Source organism: Trametes versicolor, assembly GCF_000271585.1.
Source record: "Trametes versicolor FP-101664 SS1 unplaced genomic scaffold TRAVEscaffold_13, whole genome shotgun sequence".
Classification (NCBI taxonomy): Eukaryota; Fungi; Basidiomycota; class Agaricomycetes; order Polyporales; family Polyporaceae; genus Trametes; species Trametes versicolor.
In genome coordinates, this window is record NW_007360333.1 from 1,791,838 (window position 1) to 1,818,033 (window position 26,196).

The following is a 26,196-nucleotide window of genomic DNA, read 5'->3' on the forward strand; positions in this document are numbered from 1 at the left end:
GATGCGCTGGGAGCATCTTTTTTCTCCTCCCGGACGACCTCCCGCAGCGAACTGCGCACTCTAGACCGCGATGAATTTGTTATTCCGCGAGCGTCGAGCGCCATCCAGTTTTTCAATTGCATGAGACCCCCACAGTGGGAGCGCTTCGCAAACAGGCCTGTCCGCGCATCTGTGTGCAGAAGAGCGACGGCGATGAGGGTAGGGCGGGGATAGACATAGACCCCGTTCCCTCCCCTCACCGTGGCCGGTATGCTTCGCGGCGCAACGCATGCCGTCATTCCTTACGACTGGGTCCGGTTTGCCCAGGGACCCCTGTTCCGTGCGCGCGGACGTTGAGCCGCGAGGAGAAGCGTGCAGGAAGGGTCCGTACCCGCGCGGTGCCCCTGCCCGGCGTCGACGCACTGTATTGTAGCGCATTGTATTCGTATTCTGTGCTATTCTATCGCACGTAGACTACCGCGCATGCCTGATTTTCTCACTTTGCGCCTTCGCATGACGCTATGCGCGTATTCTGGGTCCCCAAGCGTGTGTGCCCGTGCGGCAGCGGCGCCGCGATTTTGCCCGCAGCCCCGTCGCCCACATCGCAGACGCCACGAAGTCACTGCGGCTCGCGAATAGCGTCCCGCACAGGCACCCGTACACGCGCCCGGGGGACCCGTTCCGCCGCACAAGTGCTCCCGAGTCCGAGGGGCCCGCACGCGCCGCCGCGTCCCCACGATGTCGGAAACGACGGGCGCGCGCCGCCGTGGCCAATCGCCCGCTCGGGGGAGGGCGGGGGATCGCCGGTGTGGAGTACACCCGTGACGCGTACTGGCAGGCGACGTCGTCGGTACAGCAGGCCGGGCGAGACATCGCGCTCTAGGCCGCCCGCTGCAGTCGCAGCCACCATGCTTCTGTCTTCGGCCTTCAGAATCCTGGGCGGGCGTATGACGGGTGCATGGGACCTGCCTTTGTGGCGCAGGGACAAGGGTAATACGCGATCAGCGGGCGTCGGGGAGCGTGATAGTGTCAGGCGCGCTGCCAGTGCGCACATAAGGGAGCGCCTGCGCGCGGCGGCTGTGTGCGGGGGCGCATGAACCTACCAGGGTGTGCCTCCCTGTCAGCGCGTGCGGGGCGACAGCATCGGACAGCCTGCAGCAGCGCAGGGGTGTTCGGGCTCGGGAAGCATGCACCGCATCGTGGAGCCCTGTACTTCCAGTGGGACTGGGTGCGGCGGGGTTGCGACGAGGCTCCCGTCCGACCCGCGGTGTGCGGATCCGCTCTGGGGCGCAGTGCTGCTGACGGGGTTAATTCAGGTGCTGGCAGAGGGTATGCTTCGAGCGAGGCAGACGGGGGCGATCGTGGTCATGGGCCGTGCTACGTCCCTCCCTGCTCGGGCGACTTGTGGGGCATCACCCGGATGTCGCACTGAATAGTTTCCGTGCCGAATCGGGTGGATTACAAAAACTACTGTGATAGTATATGTGTACAGGTTTCGAGCAAACTCGTCTTTAGGCATATGCGGCGCGGGGTATAACTACCAGGAGCGTGTATTTGTTATGTAGATACGAGGAACGATTCGAACGTGGATGCGTCGCAACGACCGTGGACGGAGCCCTGCAGAAGACAAGACGCCAACGAGGGAAAGACAACGACATGGCTGTCTGTTGATTTCTACCGCCGTGCTCTAGTGAGGCGCTGTTGAGTAAAGCGACGACCTCTGGACTTAGCGGTGTTACTCGGGCGAGCGGCGTGAGGTGGGGCTGCTGAGGTGGGTCTCGAGCCTGAGGCAACATCGGCGCTATGGTCGATTCTGGCCCTCTTCGACGGCGTCGGGGTCTCCCCGCAAGCGGCATTCGACGTTCTCGCTGGTTTCAAGGCCGCAATCTGCTTCGTGGGGTTGCAGGTCGCGACGAGTTGATCACCCACCACGTCCGTAGTAGGCCAAGGGAATTTCCGAAGGTATCTCCTGAAGATCCGAATCGTCTTGGAATGGGTTTCGAGCTGCGCCGCTCTTTTCTTCCTGAGGACCACGTGTGCCTCGTCTTCGCTATCGCTGTCTTCATCGGAGCTGTCTTCATCGGAGCTGTCTTGAAAGTCGGAATCGTCTGCGTAAAGTTCTTGCAGGTGCTTCGACTCGGCTTCGACAATATTGCGAGACTCATCATCCGGGACTTTGCTGGCCGAAACATCTACGCTCCTCTGTGCAGGGGAGGTACCACGTACGGGGTTCAGTCCGAAACGGAGATCATTGTCTTGCTTCTTGAGTATGTGATAGCGGGCGATGTATAGCTCCAGCCACGTCCGAAAAAGGTTGTTGAGAGGGTGCTGTGAGACGCCCCTATCGTTCAGGAACTTGAGGTAGTACGTCGTCTCCCCAGGAATTATGCCCTGGGTGGCCGCGAGCACTTTGGCGTTGCTGCACATCTGTTTGCCAGACGGATCGTCCCCATACCAGACGGTGTCGAAGTAGTCGGAGACGAAGGATTGCACTAAACCATCGAGGGTGTGGCGAAGACATCGGAGAGAGTGGTAGAGGAGGACGTGGAAGAACGACTCGAGGTCGTCCGCAACGCCGACCGGACGTTCAGGATGCCTAACATGCTCCACTGACATGAACTGCCAAGTTCCCTGACGATTCATGAAGCATGAGTGAAAGTACGCAGTGGGAAGGTATGGGCAACGCACTGTAGGCTCGGGCGGCTCGGCAGGTTGCAGCGCAGTGTCTTTGGAGATGTGTTTTGCGAGCTCCCAGTCGGTCAGGAATCCTTCCCAGAAAACACGTGTCTTCCCACTTTTACACTTTCGGATACGGGGCAATACAAGCATATTACCGGTGCTGACGTCGCGATGAAGGATACCGAAATGTTCGTACGCGTCGCGGTGCGCTAAGGGATCGGGGGATCAACGTCAATAAACCGTGCCCATCCCTGTGCAACAAATGAAGTGCTACATACTGATGATGCAATCTGAAACGAGCTTGACAAGCTGCTTGCCATTTGTAAAGTCGCCCATCTTCATGCAGACTTCTTCTACGGCGAGGCGGTAGTGGATGAGCAATCGGCTCTCCCGAACGGACTCGGGTTCGGCTTCCACCTCTTCCCTGGGACGTTTCTTGCCGCGCGTAGACTCGTCGGATGCGCTCTCAGCAGGAGGTGACACAGATCGAGTTCGCCCGTCGGTCGTGTACCCTGCGATGTATGTAGTTTGTTGGAGTACGTCACCATGCGCGACGACAGTGGGGAGGTTCAACTTGATGTCGAGTTTCGATGCCATCGTCTCCAGGTAGACGCCTTCTTGCTCCACGCCCTCGTAGAACGGCCTCCAGGAATCCTTGAGCCAGACAAACTTGTTGTTCTTGACATCGCAGGCGATATAGCCACGCGTTCCCCGACCGAACATTGAGGTGGCTTCGAAGGCCGGGTAAGCGACGAGAAACTCATGTTCGTCTTCACCCACTAGGAGCCTGTAACGCGGCCAGTCTTTGACCAAAGACTTCCGTAAGTTTTCCCGGACGTACTTGAAGAGAGGCTGTGATGGCTGAGATGTGTTCTGGTGAGTATTCCCTGCTGCACCGGGGGGAGGAAGGGTGTCGGAGTCGGGAAACTCGGAGACGTCGGCGAGCTCCTGGAAGGGCATGTCAAGCGCCGGATTATCGACAGCCCATGCATCCATCAGCTCATACTCGTCAGAGCCTTCGACGAGGAGTGTTGCGGTGGGATCTAGGCCTTGCCGTTCGTCCGACAGACTCGCGAACGCCCAGAGAAACTGAAGGAGCGAGCCCGGATTCTCCAGATAGTTGATCGCGTTGGTCACTATGAGCCCTGCGCGATCCCAATACATGCCTCTAAACTTGTCTCCGTTGATCAAGAGAGAGTACAGTGCCGTGCGGTGTTGATACTGGAACGTGTTGGAGGCGTAAGCGAGAAGCTGTTCACGTACGTCCTGTCGCGACTGTGCCCACGTCTCCGGGTGGTCACTCTTGTCATCAAATGGGTCATTCGCGATACCGCCCTTCTTGAACTCGATGAAGAGACGAAGGTGGGTCCAGTCCGGGCAGTTATTTTGTGGGAGCACCACGCGCGGATACAAGGCAGCCTCGACGCTAGAATTTGTGCGGTCTGTCGTGGAGTGGTTGTTCTGCGAAATCGCTGCACGAAGCTTCCCGGGGAGGGCGATCTTATTGATGACGTCCTCGACCTGAAAAGGTACGCATGAAATTTGGGTCGATGAAGTAGGCAGCAAACATACGATTGCCTTGGCAATTTTATCCTCGCTGACGTGGCGACGTCTATTTCCGCCTGCGGTGTAGAAGAGCTTGTTCACGGTGGCTTTCATAGTGGCTGTCGCCCTCCGCGGTGGCTTAGGGATGTCGCCGTTGGCCTTGGGCCATAAAATGCACTTCTTGAATTCGTCTAGAGCAATGATAATACTTGAATCCATAATTTCCAGGAGCTGTGTTTTACTATATGGATCGGTGGATTCGGCTGGACAAACCTTCAAGGAGTGGTGGGAGTCGAGGTGAAAGTCAAGGAGCGGGCGCTTGTGCCAAGCTACGGCGAGCAGGTTCGAGTTACTATATTGGGATGCAAGATTATAGCCACATCAAGCGCCCGATGGTCGTCCCAAGTACTTACTTCCGCCTGGATTGGCATCAACCAACACCTCCAAAGGTCCAGCACGACAGGATGAACAACCAGTTTCTGGCGCTGAAAGGCGCTGAGCTGCGTGACCTTCATAGGATACTCAGCCTCCTACCAGGACGCGTATGTAGGCCACGCCTCTTCTCGAATCGAGGGTCGCAGCTCTGCTGGTATCGAGGTGCGACTCCGTGCGAGGAATGGTCATACTCAACGACTCTGACAAACTGCGTGGAGTCCGAGAGCAAGTCTGGGCATTTCTTGATATCGTGCGCCACGCGGACTCATCTATCTCAGGCTCGAAAACCCCTGGTAGAACCACCGAGTGGCCAGGGACCTTCCCGCCGGTTATCCAATGTGCGTTCCCGTGGAGTGGAGTCCGGCTCGTAAGTCGCTTCTCCACATACCATTTGGCTCTTGCTGACCATCACGCAGCGGAGCTAGTCTAACTGGATCCTTAAACTCGGATCTGAAGGCAGTCCGGCTGTATACTGCGACCCCTACCATTGCAATGGCCAAAGATACGCCGGCACTAGCTCAAGATGGACTGACGTAATGTGCGCCGGGGCTCTAGATGCGCGCGTGGCTCAACGCCTCCGCGTCGCTTTAGAGTCCGTGCGCTCTGCGCCGCGCAGAGAACTGGGGCAGCATCCACCTCGAAGGCGAGGACGACCTTGGGCTGCCCACATGCTGTACTCTATACATCCGTGGCGCCGGTCAGGGAATCGATAGCTGCCGCTCTGGAAGAAGCGCTGCCCTCAGGCCCCGGAAAGCTCACGCGCTCCCCAGGGCAAGCGCAATGTGTGCATGGACGTGGTCGGGCACTATATGGTGATGCTCTAGAACCGGAGCATGCACCGCGACCTACGGAAAATGCACACGCCACGTCAAGCGCGATATTCATCCCCGGTCGGCGTAGCAACTTCCCGGAGCCAAATACGCACCAAGACTCGGCGACGGTGGCGCGGACGAACGGCAAGTGCCCATCACGCTCGCGCTGCTCGACGCGTTCCATGCCGCTCACACCAGTCATTTTTTTTTGCGGTTCGCGGCGCTGCTAGGCGACGCCTTCCACGCTCACGCCACAGTTGTTCTCTCGCGTTCGCGACGCACGAGGCGCAGCAGCAACAGCAACCGTTGTCGTCGCGGAGCCTCGTAGGAGGGGTTCATCTGGTGCTGTTCACGCCGACGGTGTCCACGCTGACGGACGTAATGTCATTAGAGCTTGGGCCGTGCAGCACGCCCGACGCGCGCTTTATGGCGTGGCTCGGGAAGGGTACGGTGGCGATGTGTGCGTGCTTATGCGGCATGGTTTGAAGGATCCGTTTGGACTCATCCTCAGATTCGACTGATGAATGTGTGCAGTTGGGCTGGCGATGGGAGATACACGGATGGTAGTCCTTGCATATGTATGACGGGTAGTAGTGATATCATCAGTATGAATAATGGTGACACAATAGAGGGACGCGGGATGACATTATGGAGGAGAGCAAGAGCGAGTCGTAGATGACCGTACAGGAATGTACTAGTAAGCAAGGGGGTAGGGTATCGAACGGGTTGGTGCAGGAGAAAACAGGGGGCGGTTCGAACTTCGGAAAATAGATACGTGGAAAACATCGAGTCGTGGAATGCAGCTAGGTTGGAAGAGTGAAAGATACTGGGGGTGGGCGAGATTGTTGGGAGTATAGAAAAGGGCACCGCAGTCATTGCAGCGCGGCCGAAGAGACACGGCACCGACAGTAGGAAGACGACAACCTGCAAGCCCCTCTTCCGAATCTACTTCCGAGCTCGATGGACACCCCGACGGATCACTTTAAGACTCTTCTTCGACGACTTCGGCGGGCGGACGTCTGGAGAAGGAGTGGCGTCCGGCGCAGTTCCCGAGCCCGAGGCTGCGGCCTGAGCTACGCTGGGATCGAGCTTAGGCTTCTTCGACGAAGCTGTTGAGATTCGCCCACTAGCGAGGCCAGACGCCACCATCGACTTCATGGTGGCAAAGTGCTTCTTGGGGTTGTAGTCCTTTCCAAGCTGGTCACCCACTTTGTCAGTTGCCGGCCATCGCTTTTCCGAGAGATGATAGAAAAACATCGCCTTGGTCTGCTCGTGTGTGTTTAGCTGCGCGGCCACCTGTTTCAGCGTCTCGGGATCGGACGAGGAATCCTTGGTGATATTTGCGGGTGCGGTGATGGCGATCTTTTTCAGGTTCCGATACCTTGCTGCGACGTCCTCTACGGCATATTCTTCATCGTCTGCTTCTTGGGGCTCTTGGACTGCGGGTTGCGAAGGCTTGCTGTCCTCCAGATCAAGTAGTTTATAACGGGCCTTGAACAAAGGAAGCCAGAGCGCGAGGAGGTCGTTGAGAGGATGCTGTGGCTTGCCTCTCTTGTTGTGAAATCGGAGATGTGTCTCGTCGATGCAGATTTTACCGTCCGTGACCGCCTGGACCTTCGTGGCGCTGCATCGCGTCCAGTTGGGCCGGTCCCCCCGATGCTGAAAGGTGTCGTAGTAGCTCATGATGAAGTCGCTGACGAGGCCGCCGAGGGAGTGACGAAGATAGCGAACAGAGTGGTGAAGGAGCACGTGGAAGAACGACTCCATCTCATCTGCAACCCCAACTGGACGGTCAGGATGCCTCACGTACGACACGGACATGAACTGCCATGTCCCCTAAGTATGAGCGTCAGTCATCTATCAACAACAACGTGAATATTGAACTGACCGTCCGTTCCGGTTGCCTAGCACGCTGGGCTGAACTATCCTTTGGCACGTACTTGGCGAGTTCCCAATCAGTCAGGAGGCCCTGCCAAGTTACCTCTTTGCCCCCGTCTGGGGTCTTCTTGATTCCGGGTGAGACGAGGAGGTTCCCGGTACTGATGTCACGGTGGAGGAGACCGAACTCTTCGTATGCAATGGAGTGCGCTATAAAATGATTCGCCTTGCGTTAGTGTGTTATTTGCGGGTGATGAAATAAGATGCTACTCACTGAGGATGCAGTCGAAGATCAACCGGACCAGCTGCATGCCGGACATGAAGTCGTCCATTTTGAGACATACTTCTTCCATGACGATGCGATAGTGGATGAACAGTCGAGATTCCTCCGACTCCTCCAACTTCTCCTCGTTTTCCCTAGGGCGTTTCTTCCCATTGGCACGCGCAGAGTCGCCGGATGGCACATCCGCTGCAGAAGGTTCACCGGGCTGGGCCTGTACAGACGTGGTATACTCCGCAGCAAAGGTTGTTTGTTTGAGCACGTCGCCGTGTGCGACCACAGTAGGGATAACCAACTGCGGGTTGGGCTTCGACGCCATTGTCTCGAGGTATGTACCTTCGGGATCTACGCCCTCGTAAAATGGTCGCCAAGAGTCCTTCAGCCAGACGAATCTTTTGCCGGTGACATCCCAAGCGATATAGCCCCGGGTTCCGCGACCGAACATGGAGGTGGCCGTGAACCTCGGTTGGGCAACGAGGAATTCGCGATCGTGTTCGCCCACTAAGAGCTTGTACCGCGGCCACCCTTCGGCCAGAGACTCTCGGAAACCATCACGAACGAACTTGAAAACGGGATACATCGGCTGCTTCTTTTTCCGCCGCGTACCCGCCGCCGGGCCGAGAAAAGCGTGGGGATCGTAGTCGGGGAATTTGGAGAGGTCATCGAATTCATGAAAAGGCATATCGAGAGCTGTGTTTTCGAGTGCGCACGCGTCCATGAGCTTGTAGTCTTCAGAGGATGCCGAAAGCAGTGTTGCGCTAGGATCGATGCCTTGTTCTTCTTTCGAAAGACTCGCGAACGCCCAGAGAAAGCGGAGGAGCAAACGCGGATCCTCCACATAATTCGTCGCTTTGGTAACGATGAGCCCCGATCGATCCCAGTACATGCCCCTGAACTCATCTCCGTTGATTAGGAGCGAGTACAGTGCCGTGCGATGCTGGTACTTGAAGGTGTTGGAAGCGTACGCGATTAGCTGTCCCCGCACTGCCTGCCGTGACTGCGCCCAGGCCTCCGGATAATCGCTCTTGTCATCGAATGGGTCATTGGCGGTCCCGCCCCTCTTGAATTCGATGAAGAGCCGGAGATGAGTCCAGTCGGGACAGCCATTTTGTGGGACCACATTCTCCGGATACAAGGCTGCATCGACCTTGGATTTCGTGGGGTCTGTTTTGTGGTAGCTGTACTGTGAATGTGCTGCACGAAGATCACCGGGGAGGGCTATCTTCTCGAAGACGCGGTCGACCTGATGTACTACGCGTGAGGATTCAACCACTTATATGTGAAGAAGAGCGCACCATGGCCCTTGCAAATACATCCTCGTCGGATACTTGATGCCGCTCTCCGTCTGCGAAGAGCTCATTTACAACCTCCGACATGACGGCTACGGCCTCTGACGTTGGCTCGGGGAAGTCACCCTTGGTCTTGGGCCATAGAACCTTCTTCTCAAACTCGTCCAGACTGACGAGAAGACTGCAATCCATGCTATCCCAGACCTCGAGTTTCCTGTCAAGTTCGGCGTCGGGCTTCAAAGGCGTACCGAGATTGTTGACGTCGACTGCCTTCCACTTGAGCCGGCTTGGACTACTCTGCTTGTTGCTGTGATAGGAAGCCGGAGTGGGTGAAGGTTTGTCAGCCATGCTCAAAAGCAGCGGGAAAGGAGTACATGTGCGGGAAATCGACGAACCTGAGCGAGCTTGATATACCCTCGGCGAGCAGTGGCTAAGACGCGTGGTTTGGAGGTGGCTAAGAGACAAGCGCTGACTGCGTCGAAAGTTAGCCATGCACGTGTTTCAAGACAAAGAGCGACCACATGGGTAGGACAATGAGAAGACTGACTGCTCTGGCTGAAGGGCGTAGTGGAAGTAAGAGCCAAGGCGCGGGCGCTTGTGAACCACAACCTGCCATGGCTACCGTTTTGGGAAGGCAGACGGTGACTGCCGCCGCCATCTGGACGCCCTTGTTCGATTACCCACATTGTCTTTGTATTGCGATGGTATTCATGTTACCCCTCATTGGATTATTCTCATTCTCCACGAGGCGAAAATTGATTATAATGGTACATGAATTGAGCGCTTGAAGGCAGAGGAACGGGCGCTTGATGTGGCTTATCTCAGAAAGGTAATTCGAACTCGCTGGTGAGTCGGAACTGAACGCCCACTTCTTTACCCCCACCGTGACCGCTGCCCAGAGTTGCAATCGACAGAAAGCTTGGAACTCGGCCAGCATGGACAAGAACACTCTGATCACACTCGACGACTTCGAAAAAGACATTTTGTGGCCCGAACGGCGTCACGGCGTCGGCATGCCTAAGCCATCGCGGAGGATGACAGCCATCATGACAGAAGCGGTAAATAAACTCTTCTACACCGCGGTCGGGACAATGCGCACAAACGTCAATGAGCGTGAAATTACGAATGTTCTAGTACGCCTCTCTCCTGCTAGCCTCACCGATCAAACCATCATGTTCAAGTACGGTTTCATTGGCAGGTCAAAGATGTCATCAACAAAGTGGCCCTACCCAATAACCTTCGTGCGGCACTTCTACTAAAGAGGAATAGCGCGAAAGACCGCACAAAGCCCAACACTGGCGTTGCTTTGTATTCGAGCGAGGTGCTCCCACAGAATGGACGCCCAGACTGGATTCACCTCCGGCTCTTCATCGAATTCAAGCCGGGAGGCACTCGTAATGATCCGTTTGATCACAAGATTAATCCTCCGCAGGAATGCGTAAAGTCGCAGCAGGATGTACGTGAACAGCTTCTCGCGTACGCCTCCGAGACCTTCCAGCATCAGCACCGTACTGCGCTGTTTTCCCTCCTGATCAACGGAGATGAGTTCAGGGCAATGTACTGGGATCGCTCAGGGCTCATAGTGAGCGAAGCGACGAACTACGCAGAGGATCCGAGCTCGCTCCTCCGGTTTCTCTGGGCATTTGCGAGTCTGTCGGGCGAACAGCAAGGCATCGATCCCACCGCCACGTTGCTCTTGCCAACCTCTGACGACTACAAGCTCATGGACGCATGGGCGATCGCGAATCCAGCGCTCGACATGCCCTTCCACGAGCACGCCGATGTCACCGATTTCCCCGACACCGTGTCTGCTGCTTCCCTCGGTCCGGCGGCGAGCACCCGGCAGAAAAGCAAGCAGCCGACCCATCCCGTCTTCAAATTCGTCCGTGACCTGTTCCGAGACTATCTGGTCAAGGGATGGCCGCGGTACAAGCTTTCCATTGGCGAGAGTCCGGGAAGGCGCGAGTTCCTAGTCGCCAAACCGGTCTTCATGTCGAAGTCGATGTTTGGCCGAGGAACGCGGGGGTATATCGCCTGTGACATTGAGACCAACCAGTTCGTATGGCTGAAGGACTCCTGGAGGCCGTTCTATCAGGGCGTGGAACCGGAAGGCAACTATCTCGAGACGATGGCAACAAAGCCCGATCTCAGACTGACGGTCCCTACCGTCGTTGCACATGGAGATGTGCTCCAGCAAACCACCTCCGTCGTGGAGTACTACAAGGCCGACCAGTCGCAGTCCACGACACCTTCCGCCGACGTCCAGCCCGCCGACATCCAATCCGCCGAGGTTCATTCCGTCGAGTCGGCGCGCGGAAAGAAGCGCCCCAGGGAAGAAGAGGAAGCGGCTGAGGAGTCCGATGAGCCGGAGGAGTCTCGAACGTTCATTCATTATCGTCTCGCTGTCAACGAAGTCTGCCTACCCATGGAAAGCTTCACGCGCGGCAAACAACTGGTCCGGCTGATACTGGATTGCATCTACAGTAAGCATGAGCCTTTTGTAAGATGCACACTACTAACAGCACCCCTCCATAGCGCATTCCGATGCTTACGTCCACTTTGATCTGCTACATCGTGATATCAGTACTGGGAATATGCTTATCAAGCCCTGTATCGAGGAGGGCGTAAGTGGCTTGAGGCGAGTGCGATGGAAGGGGTTTTTGACCGATTGGGAGCTTGCGAAGTATGTGCCCAAAGACAAGTCGCGGCAGCGGGCCAGGCAGCCGGAACGGACGGTGCGTGTGCTGTTCTCACCCCTTCTTCATCTTTGCCTGGCGCTGACATGGCGATTAGGGGACTTGGCAGTTCATGTCTGTGGCATATGTCAGGAACCCTCGGCGCCCTGTCGGGGTCGCAGATGAACTCGAGTCATTCTTTCACGCCCTCCTCCACCATGGAGTCCGCTATCTTCGACATACCTTCTGCAAAAGGGTCACCCCTTTCCTCATCGACTACTTCGACACCTTTGAGCAGGTCGACGAAAACGAAACCCGGTGCAGCAGCACCAAGATACGGGCAGTGACCGATGGTGGAATCTACGACGACAACAAACTCCTCAAATTCGAGTGCGCGCCGGGCGATCCGCAGCATCCTCTCAATGAGCTCCTCAAAGAGTGGCTGGTGCTATTCACCGCCCGTTACGGCATCTTTGCGCAGCAATATGACGAGCTCGCCGAGTCTCAGGCCGCAGCGAACCATTTGGCGGGTGCCTCTTCCCGTGCGCAGAAGAATATTCCGGGTCGCCGTGCGTTTCCCGCGGGGGAATTTGCCAAAAGCTCCCGGAAAAGACCCAATCGTGTTAGGTTAACGCCCGACGATGCTGCAGCTGCTAAGGCCACAGCGGAGATGAAGGAACTTGCGGCGAAACTGGAAGAACACTCCGAGACCATCGACATCTTCGAGGATCATCTTGGCGCGGATTCGGACAGCGACGACGACGGAGAAGGCGGAGAAGAGGAAAAAGAAGAGGAAGAAAAATCCCTATGGCCCACCGATGATGTCGTCCCCGACCAGCTCAAGAGCACCTACAACCCCAAGAAGCAACTCGCTGCCGCGAAGTCAGGAATGATGACCAATCTCACCACCGGGCGAGTCTCAACGTCGTCGAAGAGGCCTCGGACCGATGCCAGCGTCGATACTGCCTCCGGCTCGGTGCCCGCGACCAACGCGCCGCAATCTCCTTCCAATAGGCCGCTCGCATGGCCGCTCGTCAGATTTCGCCGTTAGTGGGTTGACTTGCGGCTTCGCAGACAAGGTGGCTCGTCGCTACCTCTCTCGCCGCATCGGTGCCTTGTCTCAGCGATCCTACCGCAGTGCCTGTCTCCGACTCGTCTATCCTTGATCCCCCTTGCCCGCATCCGGCGCCCGCGCAGCTACACTGTGGAGGAGCATCCACCGCCACTGGCAATACTAGCCTCACCCACTCCGAGTTGTCTCCAACACGTCTGCCCCCGAGAACTCTACTATCCCATAACAACATTTTGTTTCCGTAATCGTTTCCTAGCACGCCCTCCCTATTTCTCCCGCATTGCATGCCGTTCAGTCATCGTGTTATCTTGTATCGTACATGTTCTCCCTCGCGGCCTGCTCAGGTCATGTGCCTCTCCCCCATGGACGCTAACCATTTCCTTACCATAGTCCGCATTCGCACTCAAGCTCCTACTACATACCATCGTGATTCTTCCAAGACGATGTCGCTCATTGTACTTGTGTACCGTACATATATCAAGTCGGCAGTAATCCGAGTCAACCCAAGAATCACGTTCACCCGGATGGAGCCCCGCACGCCATCGCTCCCAGACTGACGTCCACAGAATGAACAGGGTTCCCTGTCCGAAGCGATAGGAATGCCACCTCTTTTAAGCTGAGACGCCACTATCTGGCGTCCGAGGCGGACGTTTCCTGTGCCAGCGTAACCTTCATCAGGTACTCGGGGTGCCAAGAGTCAGCCCCGACGGTAGGGTGGACGATCTCGGCGAAGTTCCATATCACAGGCGCGTCGGTCTTGTCGAACACGAACGTGGCTATCAGCTCCGCTAACACGACTTCTATGAGGCCGCAGATTCCGAACGGGGTGTTACATCAGCGGGAGTGCAAACAGAGAAAATAACGAGGACGCACTCATCTCGAGCTGAGCGAACTTGAAGCCGCTGGGATGCCTTAGATCAGAGTGCGCCCTACGCGGGAGGCAAGCGGGTCCGCGATTACTTACATGCACGACCGCCGGCCACCCCAGAACGTCATACTATATAGCGCGCGAAATGAGCGCGCACGTCCTGTGTTCACGAAGTCGCGCTGCCCCCGAGGAGAGACGTACATACATGTTGGAGTAGACCCCGGGGGTCTTCGCTGCTGCGACCGATTTCGGGAGAGGCTCCAGCCAGCGTTCCGGGCGCCATTCGTGCGCGTCGGGGCCCCAGACTTCGGGGTTGATATTCGCAGCCTGGATGGGGACAAATACGACGGTTCCCTTCGGGACGGAGATGGAGTCCATCATCGTCCCGTCTTTGCCGCGAATGGGTTTTGAGAGCGGGAGTAGAGCATCCGCCTGTGCCCTATAAGGCAGAAGTGAGAACTACGAGGGATGGTGTATGGAGGTAAGGCGCACTCTCGGAAACGGAGCGGGGCCGGGACGTGTCTGTGCGAGGTGTGAGAGGTCGCTAAATGTGATGCGCAAGGGCGACGTACACGCGCAGTGTCTCGGCGCATACGGCGTCGAGGTAGGGCAGAGACATGAGCTCGTCGTATGAGATGTCCCCGCCCCCGAGACGACTCTTCGCTGCCACCAACTCCGCACGAAGCCTGTCCTGGGCCGGCGGGCTCGATGCGAGGCGGTCTAGGATGATCGTGAGGGAATTGGAGGTCGTGTCTGTCGCAGCGAACATCAGGATTCTGGACAGGGCAGGTCAACGTGCGACGGTAGGTGGAGGGCGTGCAGGACGCTGCGTACGAGAGCTGCGCGATGAGTTCCTCTTCCGGCAGCGCGTCCTCTTGCGACGCGCCCGCATTAGCCCGGACTGCGCGCGCACGCGCGCGATAGTCCCAGGGGCCATGTCAGAAGCGAAATACAGACCGGCAAGGGATATGCTCACGAAGTAGCGTGATCAGGTCCGTCGTCGTCTCATGATTTTCGTCGGCCTTCTCCAAGGACTCGGCGAGGACCTTCTTCTCATTGTAAATGCCGATCGCGTTTGCGTGCATCGTGTCGACGATGCGGAGAAGCTCTTGGACACGTCGAGAAGGCAGGAGGTTCATGAGGGGTCGCCGCAGACAGGTGGGCATGAGAGGTCGTGCGAGACGATACAGTGGTGTCCACCGGGTGAGGGCAGTAAGTGCTGGTCTGAGGCCGGTTAGTCAGACAATGTTGTTCCGGGACCGCTGCGTATGATGTACATACATGTAGCACTTCAGGGCTTCCGCGTAAGGATGTTGGCCCTCCTCGGTTAGCGGATCGAAGCAGTGGCCGAGCACGGCTTGTCCAATCAGTACCAGGGCTGCGCGTGTCATGTACTGAGCGACGTCGACAGTCTTTGCATCGGCGATTACTGCCGCTGATATGGCGCTAGTGAGCTAGATATAGGCGGTTAGTACCTGGACGTATTCATATAACGACATGCTGTGAAAGAAACACTCACGCGATGCGCAACGTCGTGGAACACTGGAGTAACGAGGCGGAGGTTCTTCGTAGAGAATACTGGACTGAGCAGCTTACGCTGTTTCCGATGGGTTTCTCCTGCAATGAATCGCTATATTGAGATTGAGGCGGAATATAGCGAGTAGCGCGAAAAACGGACCTGTGGTGGATAGCAGACCGGGTCCGAAAACGTCTAGCGGGAGGCTGCAAAGATGCGAAGAGTGAATATAGAGTACCCCTGAGCCAGTACTAAGGAATGGTGGTCGACATACTTCATATACCATTCCAGCTCTTCGAATAGTGGCAGGCGGTTTTGCTGGTCCTTCATAACGATGGCATTCATAGCCGCAGGGTCGTATATGCACAACATCGGTTGCTGTACGAACACAGTCAGCTATGTCGGTGTGCGCCCAGACGAGATGATTACTCACGCTAAATAAAGTCCGAAGCATAGACACGGGGCCATACTTCGTCCGTAGTTCGTGCTGAAACCCCCATCCCTGCGTGTCATAAAGCTGCGACATATGACCTGGATGAAGCAAGCAGAAAGGTATCGAGTTTGACAGTATGGGTACACAATGAGCGGGATGGCGAACGTACCTGTGAGACATGACGGCGAAGGAGGTCCCTGGATGTTGTCAAGCGGCGACCTTGGCTGTGCAATCCACCGGATGAGCCTCTGAAGCGCATATCCTACGCTAATGACTAAGATGTACTGGAGCATGCCACAACGAGGAGTAGAAATGCTCTGTTATGAGAAAGAGGGATGGATGGGATGGGGAGGACTTAGGTCGACTACAACTCATCAGGTTTTGTAAGATATTGATACGGAACCGCGATCTTGCGGCGAGCCACGAGCATATTCACCGTCACCAACGAGTCATTGGCATCGGGTACGGAAGTGGTGACAGGTGGTGCCCGGGGCCGAGTGAGCGAGCGATTGAATGGACTCGGAGCACTGCGTCTCTGGGTTCGGCGGGGCCGTAGACCTTCTCTCAGGCTCTGAGTCAATGACGCGCGCAGCTAGCCTCGTGTACTGACAGCGTGAGAGATGGTTCTGGCACCAAAAATCACGCAGGCAAGACATACCATTGCCTATTACAATCTATGCCAAGGCTGTAGTCGGAAGGCTGCAGACTGAGGGTGCGGTCTGAGTGCTCAGTGCTCGCTTACTCTGGGCTTCGGCTAATCCAAGATACAAGATGTCTGTGTTCAGCCCCGGCATTTAAGGAGCCTAAAATGAGCCGAATCGCAACATGAGCCTCGGAGAGAACGGTCACTCTGACGGAACGACTCGCACCATTCGCGTACACTGGCAGCGTCTTCTTGGCAACGCGCGCGCACCTACTATCTGCGAAGGTTTGAAGCTGCGGGGGGAGGGTGAAACATAAGTTTGCGAATAGTATCATCAAACAAGACTTACCAGTTGTGTAGATTCTTGGCCTGCGGTGCTACCGGCCATTCCTAATCTTCACTGAGTCGCTCCGAATGACGTATGCACTGGTCTACAACTGTAGCTAGTAGGAGGGAGCATACAGACTAGTTCTCTTGTAGCGCATCAGTAAACATTAGTGCTACAGGAATCTCGGCATAGAATTTCGTCGTGGTTTGAATCCTTGTCTTTGCTGCCAGCTAGATCTACCGTGACGTCCATTTGAGCGCGTCCGGCAAGGAAACTCACTAGGGCGCCTACCGTGTTTGCGAGAGTTGTGGCAGATTACCTTTCCTGGATGAGTGCACTGCTTTGCCACGTGGAATGCATACCCTCGTGCCTCCTCGGATGCCCGGAGTGCTTGAAGCTACTACTTAGTACTTATCGCCATCTTCCGTTGCGACATCTTTGCTCTCAGCCTTCGGAGAAAATTACCTCGCTAATCACCCTGAAACTCTCCAAGACTTGTGGCTCTAGGCAACAATCTGGGCACTCCGAGGTCTGGGAGTCTGGAACATCTTTGGGCTTTTGCATGAACTTTCATCGGACGTCTCCTGCAGGACGGGTCCCCCCTTGTTACATTGCGTAGTGTATGGAAGCCCATTGGACATATCCTCACAATCACGTTGTGCTTTGGGTATTTGCTTTTACTGTCAGAAAACGAAGTGCACGCTGCTTATGCCGCCTCACGCCTCAGGTTCGGGAGGTACTAGGGTAGCCTCCTTTCAAAACATATCAATTCAATGAACAACGCTCGCTCTCCGCATTTATTTAACCTATAGCCTCTTGGACCCAAAATCTCCGTACAGTGTACGTGGAGCATGTTATGACGAAGGTACCTCTCACTCCCATGATGATATAGGCACGCATCGCTGACGTGACCACTCCTGGCAGGCGTCAAATTATGCACTGAAATGCATCAATTCGCGCCTGTACCATTCATGTGGCCGATGAGGAGCTGCAGAGGATCATGGACATCCGGACGTTATATCCGATCAAGAGGTGAGTACTTCGGCGGCGGAGTCGACAGCGCCCGTCGACTTGAGCGCCTTCGGCTTCCGTGCACATCGCGAGTGCCAGATGGAAACCTCCTTCTGTGACCGCGCTACATCATGTCCGCCGTTCATTGCACTTTATTTCCTCCGCGCAGGGGCCTTGTGGGACTCGCAAACGATTCTGTGAAGGGCGAGGAGAGACTTCCATTCGATGAGCACACATACACTACCCTGGAACTGCCGATACCATCGACTCATCCGACCATATAACTACGCCGCTGCTCAACTCGGCGTCCGCGGGTACAGATAGACGCGCTGGAAGACACCCGCGCAAGCTGTGCGCGGGATCGCGGCTTCTGGGCACATTGTCATCAGTATAGTAACCTACTCCACCAGAGGGGAACGTAGATCCCTCGCTCTGGCGAGCAATAATCTCCGCCCTCATAGGAGTTGCTCCAAATTGTGAGCTAAGTCACTTCTCATCCAAGTCACCCTTACGTTTGACTCGGCGAAGGCAATATTTGACAAGCAAGGATCTGCGCCGCCGTGTGCGTATATTCTCCACCTTCCCGTCTGAGCCTAATCTAACCACTCGCGCTGTTCTTTCAGGCTCAACACGCGTACTTCCAACGCGTCTAAGGAGTAAGCCAGATAGCAGCATAGGAATGCACGCAGGATCTATACGTACGCACAACGAGACCCGCTTGACCACGATCGCCGTACTATGGAGGGAACAACAGGTCAGTTTTCTCGAGCCAAATCCGGCCGCGTTCTCGATCCAAGTTCGTAACTCATGCGCGAAGGGCATATTATACATGTCATAGAACTTCTCTTAGACGACGATCGAGCTCCATTGGTGCGATCCTTTGGACGATACAATTGGCATGCCGTCTAGGCTAGACATGATGCATGATGAAGTAGGCGTGTCAGGTTCAGCGTCATCCCCGTACAGCGTGAATATGCACTGACATCTGCATGTGTGTTCGTCTCAAGCGTTAAGAGCGAGACAGTTAGAGTATCGGCAGGTCAGCGTATGTACCACTGGCGATATACAGACAAGCCCGGACGGGCAGATGCCGCACTATTAGAATCATGGCGAACGGCGGTCGGAGTCCGTGCATTGGACCGCGCGATGCCTGGGCTTTGGGAGAATACTTACTTATTTGCGTTGAAGGCTTCTATATCACCGGTTGATGCGCTCTCACAGCTCATAATGGCAGCGTGGTGAAAAATCATTGCGGGAAAAAGCTCTGGTAAGGACATCCGAGAATTCCTGCACGACCCGTATACCGCCGTAGAGCAGCTCTAAAATGGTGCCAGTGCGGGTGGCAGCGGCTTCGATCGGGACGCGTTGAGGCTTTGAATACTTTCCTGACAGGCTACGCAAAATATTAGGTAGATGTGGTTCAAAACCGTCCATGCGGGCATGGGCTAGACGAGTCGACGCGGGCGCGACGCTGCGGCGGGAACTTGAAGGAAACAGTTAGGGCGCTCGTTGGCCGGCACTGAAGCATGACGTCAACACTGGGATGCGAGCGCTACGTAGCCACGTGGATGGAGGACTTGTCCTGTCCTGCTCAGACTCCTGTCACTCGAAATCTCTCTGCTGCGACTCTTCCTCCGGCGCAAACGAAAATCTGCACGCAAAAATCCTGTGAATTGTGCCGCAAGTTCGCGCGTAGCGCACACAACGCCATGGTGTCCGATTGCTCGCGGTCGGGCTCAGAAGCCCAGTGTCAGTGTGGATCCCACTGTTATATCGTGTATCGTATTAAATGACCTATCGACAGATCGTCTGATCATCCCATACTTACAATATATCATCTAATCCTTGCCACAAGAAGAAGAAATGTCGCTACTGTTGCTTCCACAACCACAGGACCTCGGGGGCTGCTTCAGGTCGAAGTTCTGGCTGCAGGGCCGGCTTCCGCCATACGATCTACGAAGCAGCTGTCAATCGAGCGCTCAGATGAAACCCTATACAGTGGGTATTGCAGGATACAGTGGCTCAAAGTCAGATTACCCATGAATTTGGCTGCTACACGCGTCGCTGACATGACGAACTAGCAGTCGTCGATTTTCTGTCCACATGTGCGTCAAATCGCTCCTGCACTGTCAGTGTCGTTGCAACTTTCAATTCTTCTCCGACTGCGAAGCTTGGAAGCACGATGCACAGACATCCGCTCCCTCCGTCCAGGCGGAAGATATTCCAGTTGCGTCGACTCTACGATCGCCAGGTGGAGCTTTCCTTCTTTCATCGTTTCATCTCGTTCTCGACGTTCATACTTATTGCACTTTATCCATTCGCAGTGTCAGCGCCGTGGCGTTCGCGAATGTCGCTTCATGCGATAATTCTCTTCTACCCGATCTGCACTGCAAGGGGAACCCCAAACTGCCGAAGTCCCCAATACATTCAACCATAAAGTTTGTGCCGTAGGACAAAGCAGCCCCCGTTCGTCGGCACTCACTGTTATGTGTACCCGGACTCATTATGTCTGGTCTATGGCACGCGTGACCATCTAGGTATTCTTTGAACGTCGATCAGAGCTCTTATACAGGTATGATTTGGGAGGCCATTGCCGGCGCTGAAGCTTAAGGCAGAAGCAGTCGTACTGCTGGCAAGCCGAAATTCCTTTTTCTGGACAAAACTCTCAGTTCTGTACGACACAAAGATCCTCGTGGAATTGCCCCGGCGTGTAGCGAGGAACTGTCTCATTGTGGCATTTTAGTTCGTCTAGAACCACGCCGCTACTCAACTCCACGTCGACACCATCGACGTGAGTACTGGAAGGCACCCGGAAAAGTCGTACACAGGTCATCAGCCTCTGCACATATCATGATTGGTATGACCTCATCTATCAGAGGAGAGCGTATATAAATGGACGCAGCTCTCCGCCAGTATTCAGCATCCTCGTCTTCTCCTCTTCGCCGCTCTCAATAACCGTCTCTCTCGCCAGTCTCATAGCAATGGTCAACGTCATCACCAAGACTCTTACCTTTTCCCTTGAGTGAATTCCTTACACTTATCTTTTATCTCCTTACGCCATTGACACAAACGGTGCAGCCCTAAATTCAACGGACCGTGCACCCTGACCTTGGGCTTTGCACCGGTCACTCAGGATGTCAACGAGAACATGTATCCTGTCGCTTGGAAGTCAGTAAACGCTCGTATCTCTCAGCGCAGGATATTGTTGATGATGCCCCTAATATCACAGGGTTTTTGAGCTGAACGCCCAGAGTAAGTTGCTATGTCCTAGACGATGTCGATCCCGTAAACATTGCATTCTCCAGACAACACAAAGACCATTTTGTGGAACAACGAGTCAGTCCTCTCTCAAAGTTGAGCACGAGTGTAGCATGCTGATTATCTATGACAGTCTTGCAGGTGGTCATGCGGTCGTGGACGCCCAAGACGTCGTTACTGCACCCGTCTACATCAGAATCCCGGTACGTCAAAGTGTGCTCTGCGAACATTGTGATATCATATTGACCATCTGAATAGCCCGGCTACTCTACCGAGTTGCACAAGGATAACACGGCGTCGCCGCCGCTGTATAGCTTTTCTGTGAGTCCTGATGCACTTTTCTCTCACTTTCCATGTCGATTCATCCATCCACAGTCAATCAAGCCGTTCGGTAAACCGAACAACAAACAGTGTCGCGTTGTGAATGTCACCTCCTCCGTTGAAAGCATCGCAGCCGGTATGTTCTCGCACACGAAGGGTGTGGCAAGATCGACTTCCTCACGAGAATCGGGACATCAGGTTTCGTCACTAGTAACAGTGCTCAAGGTGGCAGGGAGGAAATGGAAATTGTTCTAGTTGCGAACGCAGTCCAGTACGCGTCTACTACCGGATACTGCTTATCTGGAGTCTGCTCATAGCTGAAACCTCTTCCACAGAGACAACAAATCTGTTTTCATTGACCACGTCCCGACTCTCACAGTCTGGGCCAATTTGAATGTCCACTACAAGGAGTCGGAGTTCCTCGACCGTACCATGGGAAATATCCCAATCGTTTGGCGCGCAGACCTGTCCAAGCTCAGCGGCAACAACACCACGATCACAATCTCGCGCGACTTGGATGGCAATATCAAGGGTACTGGGGGCGGCGCATCATACTATTATGACAGCTTCGAGCCCACTCAGGTAATCTTCATCTCAGATGTGATAATGTACAGTCATAGGCCTGACCTATCCGTGCGGCCCCGTAGACTCCGAATCAAGCAATCTACACGGCCAACCTCACCTTCGCGGTCCCCGCCCTCGTTGATGAAAGCCTTCGGGCTATTGTTGACGAATTATCCGCTATGTCTTACACCACTACTAAGACTATTACCAACGTACGTGCAACGAATCAATGCCACGGGAACGGCTTGAATAGGGCTAATGGCACACCCACAGGGATACGATACTGAGGCCTCCCTCACGCTCACGCTCACACAAGGCAAGAGCTTCAACCAGGCCCAGCAGGACATAATCAGCGCCATCAAGAACGTCGGCATGTACGGCAAGGCATTCGTCAATGGGCACAGCGGCGCGATCTGCGTCGCCTCGAGCAACGGCTCCGAGAAGTACCTGGCGATCAACCCGGCCAGCGACAAGTGGTTCGGCATCGGTGGCAACAGCACCCAGGTTTGTAGCGTACATCTCCTACACCGGCACGCGTTTAAATCGTCTCGAGCGCTCATATGTTTTGACCGATAGGCCATCGCTTTTGACGGTGTCGCCGACGCGAAGGCCTTCGCTGCCCAGGACGGCACTGCTGAAAGTGGCGGACGCCGTGCAGGCCTGGACGTCGCTGCCGCCGCTTGAAGCGCTGGGGTTCGCGTGGCACACGCCATTTGCGTGCTACGAGCAGAGAGTACTTCTGAGCATCTTGTGATCCCACCCAGAGTGTTCCCATGTACGAATAGGGCTCGAAGTCGCGAGCAAGTGTCGACAAGCATGAATATGAATATGAAATATATGTGCCCGTACTATCAGTGCCCTCCCTTCAGTTTCGACACCGCCATCTCTCAGAGGGTGAGTATTATTTAATCAGTGAGCAGATGAACCTGGTCAAAATTACCATTCTTGGAGTCACACGGTTCTCTACCACAACAAGCCACAACACACGCCCTCGCCCGCTGCGCGCTAGCGTCCCGAATTTGTGCTACGCCGTGAGCCTATGCTAGTGGCTTCGAGTCCGCGTGGAAGCAAATCGAAACGTTCCTCCTCCTCCTCCACCACCACCACCACCACCACCACCTCCTCACTCACTTGGCGAGTCAGGCTGCCACCGCCGGACGACCGGGTCCGGGGGATTCGGATCCCAGACTAGGCTGGTGTTCTTCCCCGGGCACCCTAAATTTCTTCACTGTCCTCTAGACCGCCAGCAAGTTCACATGGCCACTTTCATCCTGCCGTGGCAGCCGCCGTACGCAGCCTCAAAGCATAGTCGAAATTGCGAATGCCGCTTGGAGCGCATTGCAGACTTCGGGTGAGTCTGTTATCATTTGTATCCCGCGTGCTCGTGGACAACCGTGACCTTGAAGCTCTCAGCTCTTGACAGTTGCAATTCCACGCGAGCGTCATTTATGAATATCTTCACCGCCTCACAGCGCGGCGCTCACGCTACACGAGGCTGAGAGGCAACACAGAACTTCCAAGTCTGTGTCCGAACCACTCGACCATCAACTTCTCCCCCTAGTACCCGAACAGCGGCTGTATTTCCCGAACCAGCGGAACCAATGATACCGCCTGCCTTATCTCCTCAATCTATGCCCCACAAGGGACATCACTTTGGCGCATAGCATAGCATGAGTCGCACGCAAAGTTTGATCTGGTGTCTGGCTGCAAAGTCGTGTGGCCACTCACTTGCTGTCCGCGCAGAACCCTGATTCATATGCTAGTACACATTTCATCTACTACCACCTACACTCCAGCTGAAGCTGTCTGTTATAGTTGTGCGCTATTGTCGGGAGAACGGATTCAAGATGCTGTCACGTTCTGGGCCGCAAACCCTCGGACTTTAAGTTCTTCGCTGGCAGGACACAGGAACCTTGTTTTAATCACCTGCGATAGGGTATATGGTTGACAGATCCAGAAGATGCACTGGCGTCATGGACGCGACTCGGCGAGCCATTATGTATGGAAATAAACGAGACTCCCGAAGCTGGGTACCCAGTGACGGAGTGCGTCTACTTACGACATCGCCCAGAGGACCAGGTTCATCGGCACAGTTGCTATCGCCTATGTGTGTTGAAGTCTATGAGCTCAAATGTGAGTACTCAAGAGCGTCTACTCCCCTCTTTGCCCCCGATCACGCACCTGTTGTTCAACAGAGTGATGACTTCTCCCGCATCGCTTCACATTTATAAGTTCCAACAAGATCCTATCTGTTCTCAACACCGCGTTCAAGAGTGCTTCGCCGAACTCTCAGTTGCAGGGTATGTGCAGGGAGGCGCGCTCGCGACAAGGTTTAGCAGGGCGGAAGCGATATAAACCAGCGCGAGCCTTCCCGGCCTCGTGCCGCACCCTACCACGAACCTATGGACGCTCCCACCGCCCTCTTTCTGCCGTCCCCTCCCCCGCTCGACAACACCTTCGGCGCCTTCTTGCTGGGGACATTTCTAGGCCTCGTGTATGTTTCGGCCAGGGGCCTATCTGTGCCCGTAACTGATCCCTGCCTTGTAGGCTGTATGGAGTCACCATCCACCAGGCGTACAGATACATCCGACTGTATCACAATGACGGCATCTTGGTCAAAGTGTTTGTGAGTCGCCCTGATCTTATCCGAGTTCCATTCGCTCACTGGCATAATTTAGGTGGTTTGTATCTTGTGAGTGGAGCATGCAATTCTCCGGAGCCAGTGGCTCGGCGCTCATGCGAGCAATGCAGTGTCGTAGAAACGCTGCAGATTTCAACGTGCATGCACACCTGGTAAGCATATATCCGCGTTATATATCTCGGCGCCGGTCTAACGGGTATCAAAGTTACTTCTATCTGGTTACCAACTACTTCGACCCTCAAGCTCTCGCACGCGGCGTGTGGTATGTTGCTGTCCGAGCCATGATTCAATCTCGAAACTGATCATCTTCGAAGGTCTATCCAGGTGAATATCCCGTTTTCGCTACTCGTTAACCATTTTTCAACCGTGTCGTCTCCCTGGGAAGGCCCAATCTGTCATCTGCGTACGTCGCTTGTAGTTCCTCCCTCTGCAGAATGTAAATTATCGCTAACCCCAACGCGGCCGCATCCAGGCACTCGAGGTATTCCTCTCGCAAAGGTGTGTACGCTGTACGCGTTCTCCAACTGCAGCTCAACGACACGCGCCAGCTTCTTTGCACGGAGAGTGTATCTGGGTACGCTCTGGGCTCTTTTGCTGATACGGGCTTCCGCTGACGCTTTCCATCAGTCAGGCCGCAGTATAAAGTGGTCGTCGCGCTCGCGGTTGGTCTCTCACTCGGACGCGTTCATCGCCCATATTTACGTCGACATCATACCAGGTCTCGTTCTCCATAGTCGCGCTCGGTAAGCAGTAGCTTGTTTAGGCCCTTCTTTACATCGTCTACTGACATAACCCATTGCTCGTCTGTAGCCTTCGGTACAGGTCAGCCATGAACATATTTTTCGTCTTGCCTTCATCTCACTCCCCATCCTGTCGCCAGCAACAACTGTTCAAGGGTAGGTTCGGAGAATGTCCATTGTATACACTACTTACCGCAACTGCTATTCAGCATCAAAATCCACACATTCACAAGATTCCAACACTACACCGTGAGTATAGCGCTTTCCTCCCAGTCCTACTTGGCTGATCGTCGTATGTATAGTGGATGGACTCGGTGGCGTTCGCGGCGGCGGTCGCCTCGGACGCGCTCACAACTGGGGTCCTCATCTACGTCCTGAAAGCTAGCCGCACGGGTTTCAAGAAGTATGTCCTTCTGATGCACGCAGCTGCTCTCGTCCGTGAATGTTGACTCGCGGCTCTACAGGACCGACCATATCATTGACCGGCTGACGCTATACGCGGTCAATACTGGTGCGTTTCCATGCTCTGTATTCGTGCTCGAATAGCATCAGCTGACCCTGATATAGGATTTTTGACGGGGTAAGAGCGCACACCGCCGAAGATGTACTTCCGCTGACGACTTCTTATCCTAACACGCGAACGTAGGGTATTTGATCTTCTTGCCTTGATATTCGTGCGTGGTCGTCCTGTTCAAGGCATGATACCTAAGTTATGCATCGCTAATATCACCTCACAGGCCGTAGTTTACCCCGACAACCTTGTATACTTCGCCTTCTCGATCGTCGCGACTAAAGGTACGCCGCGATCCACAAACTCCCCACGGACAGCGCTGACGCATGCATTGTAGTCTACGCCAATTCGCTCCTAGCCGTGTTCGTATCCCTTTCCTCTCTCATTCGCTTACACCCGACCTGACTTCCCGCCGGTGCCTCTACTAGACTCAACACGCGCCACTCCGGCGCCGAGGGAAGAGACCCGGGGAGTACCATCGGTATACATGCCGTATCGACGCACAACGAGACGCGCGTGACTGTGGCCGGAATGTGGAACGCGCAGCAGGTCAGTCCCGCCTGCCGACCTCAGGCCCGCGCCCACATGCATGGGAAAGTACTGACGCGGTGTTGCCTGTCAAAGATGCCCAAGAACCACTCCGAGACGGCGATAGAGCTCAAGACCAGCGACACGAGCTCCGTGTGATCGCGACGTTGTGGACTAGCTCAGGTCCGTT

The 26,196-nt window shown here is 55.2% G+C and overlaps 6 protein-coding genes across 6 annotated transcripts; 3 read left to right on the forward strand and 3 right to left on the reverse strand.

Annotated features, from left to right (window-relative positions):
- Positions 1 to 1,653: 1,653 nt before the first annotated feature.
- On the reverse strand, positions 1,654 to 4,317 carry TRAVEDRAFT_53454 (uncharacterized protein; the record flags this gene model as incomplete). Its single annotated transcript, XM_008046350.1, has 4 exons — positions 1,654 to 2,610; positions 2,668 to 2,867; positions 2,937 to 4,179; positions 4,231 to 4,317. 4 exons carry the CDS (start codon positions 4,315 to 4,317, stop codon positions 1,654 to 1,656), a joined length of 2,487 nt encoding a protein of 828 aa, XP_008044541.1.
- A 2,078-nt stretch (positions 4,318 to 6,395) lies between these two features.
- TRAVEDRAFT_53455 (uncharacterized protein) lies at positions 6,396 to 9,245 on the reverse strand (the record flags this gene model as incomplete). Its single annotated transcript, XM_008046351.1, has 4 exons — positions 6,396 to 7,286; positions 7,339 to 7,538; positions 7,603 to 8,851; positions 8,904 to 9,245. 4 exons carry the CDS (start codon positions 9,243 to 9,245, stop codon positions 6,396 to 6,398), a joined length of 2,682 nt encoding a protein of 893 aa, XP_008044542.1.
- A 587-nt stretch (positions 9,246 to 9,832) lies between these two features.
- Positions 9,833 to 12,623, forward strand: TRAVEDRAFT_53456 (uncharacterized protein; the record flags this gene model as incomplete). Its single annotated transcript, XM_008046352.1, has 5 exons — positions 9,833 to 10,030; positions 10,096 to 11,380; positions 11,433 to 11,521; positions 11,573 to 11,632; positions 11,691 to 12,623. The coding sequence occupies 5 exons, from the start codon at positions 9,833 to 9,835 to the stop codon at positions 12,621 to 12,623; spliced, it is 2,565 nt and encodes an 854-aa protein (XP_008044543.1).
- Positions 12,624 to 13,271: 648 nt separating this feature from the next.
- On the reverse strand, positions 13,272 to 15,554 carry TRAVEDRAFT_53457 (cytochrome P450; the record flags this gene model as incomplete). The annotated part of the gene is made up of 13 exons (XM_008046353.1): positions 13,272 to 13,444; positions 13,518 to 13,546; positions 13,609 to 13,641; positions 13,718 to 13,951; positions 14,005 to 14,034; positions 14,085 to 14,288; positions 14,347 to 14,413; positions 14,489 to 14,736; positions 14,794 to 14,966; positions 15,032 to 15,129; positions 15,191 to 15,234; positions 15,303 to 15,406; positions 15,462 to 15,554. The coding sequence occupies 13 exons, from the start codon at positions 15,552 to 15,554 to the stop codon at positions 13,272 to 13,274; spliced, it is 1,530 nt and encodes a 509-aa protein (XP_008044544.1).
- Positions 15,555 to 20,424: 4,870 nt separating this feature from the next.
- Positions 20,425 to 22,270, forward strand: TRAVEDRAFT_53458 (uncharacterized protein; the record flags this gene model as incomplete). The annotated part of the gene is made up of 12 exons (XM_008046354.1): positions 20,425 to 20,465; positions 20,522 to 20,611; positions 20,673 to 20,695; positions 20,749 to 20,779; positions 20,835 to 20,904; positions 20,960 to 21,022; positions 21,077 to 21,158; positions 21,221 to 21,293; positions 21,358 to 21,604; positions 21,670 to 21,798; positions 21,860 to 22,090; positions 22,163 to 22,270. The coding sequence occupies 12 exons, from the start codon at positions 20,425 to 20,427 to the stop codon at positions 22,268 to 22,270; spliced, it is 1,188 nt and encodes a 395-aa protein (XP_008044545.1).
- A 1,718-nt stretch (positions 22,271 to 23,988) lies between these two features.
- Positions 23,989 to 26,165, forward strand: TRAVEDRAFT_53459 (uncharacterized protein; the record flags this gene model as incomplete). The annotated part of the gene is made up of 22 exons (XM_008046355.1): positions 23,989 to 24,080; positions 24,134 to 24,212; positions 24,265 to 24,278; positions 24,338 to 24,379; positions 24,433 to 24,489; positions 24,542 to 24,551; positions 24,613 to 24,630; positions 24,700 to 24,725; positions 24,776 to 24,801; positions 24,855 to 24,889; positions 24,946 to 24,970; positions 25,038 to 25,049; positions 25,108 to 25,123; positions 25,177 to 25,216; positions 25,270 to 25,370; positions 25,432 to 25,478; positions 25,535 to 25,547; positions 25,614 to 25,641; positions 25,705 to 25,762; positions 25,816 to 25,840; positions 25,907 to 26,027; positions 26,103 to 26,165. The coding sequence occupies 22 exons, from the start codon at positions 23,989 to 23,991 to the stop codon at positions 26,163 to 26,165; spliced, it is 948 nt and encodes a 315-aa protein (XP_008044546.1).
- Positions 26,166 to 26,196: the final 31 nt, after the last annotated feature.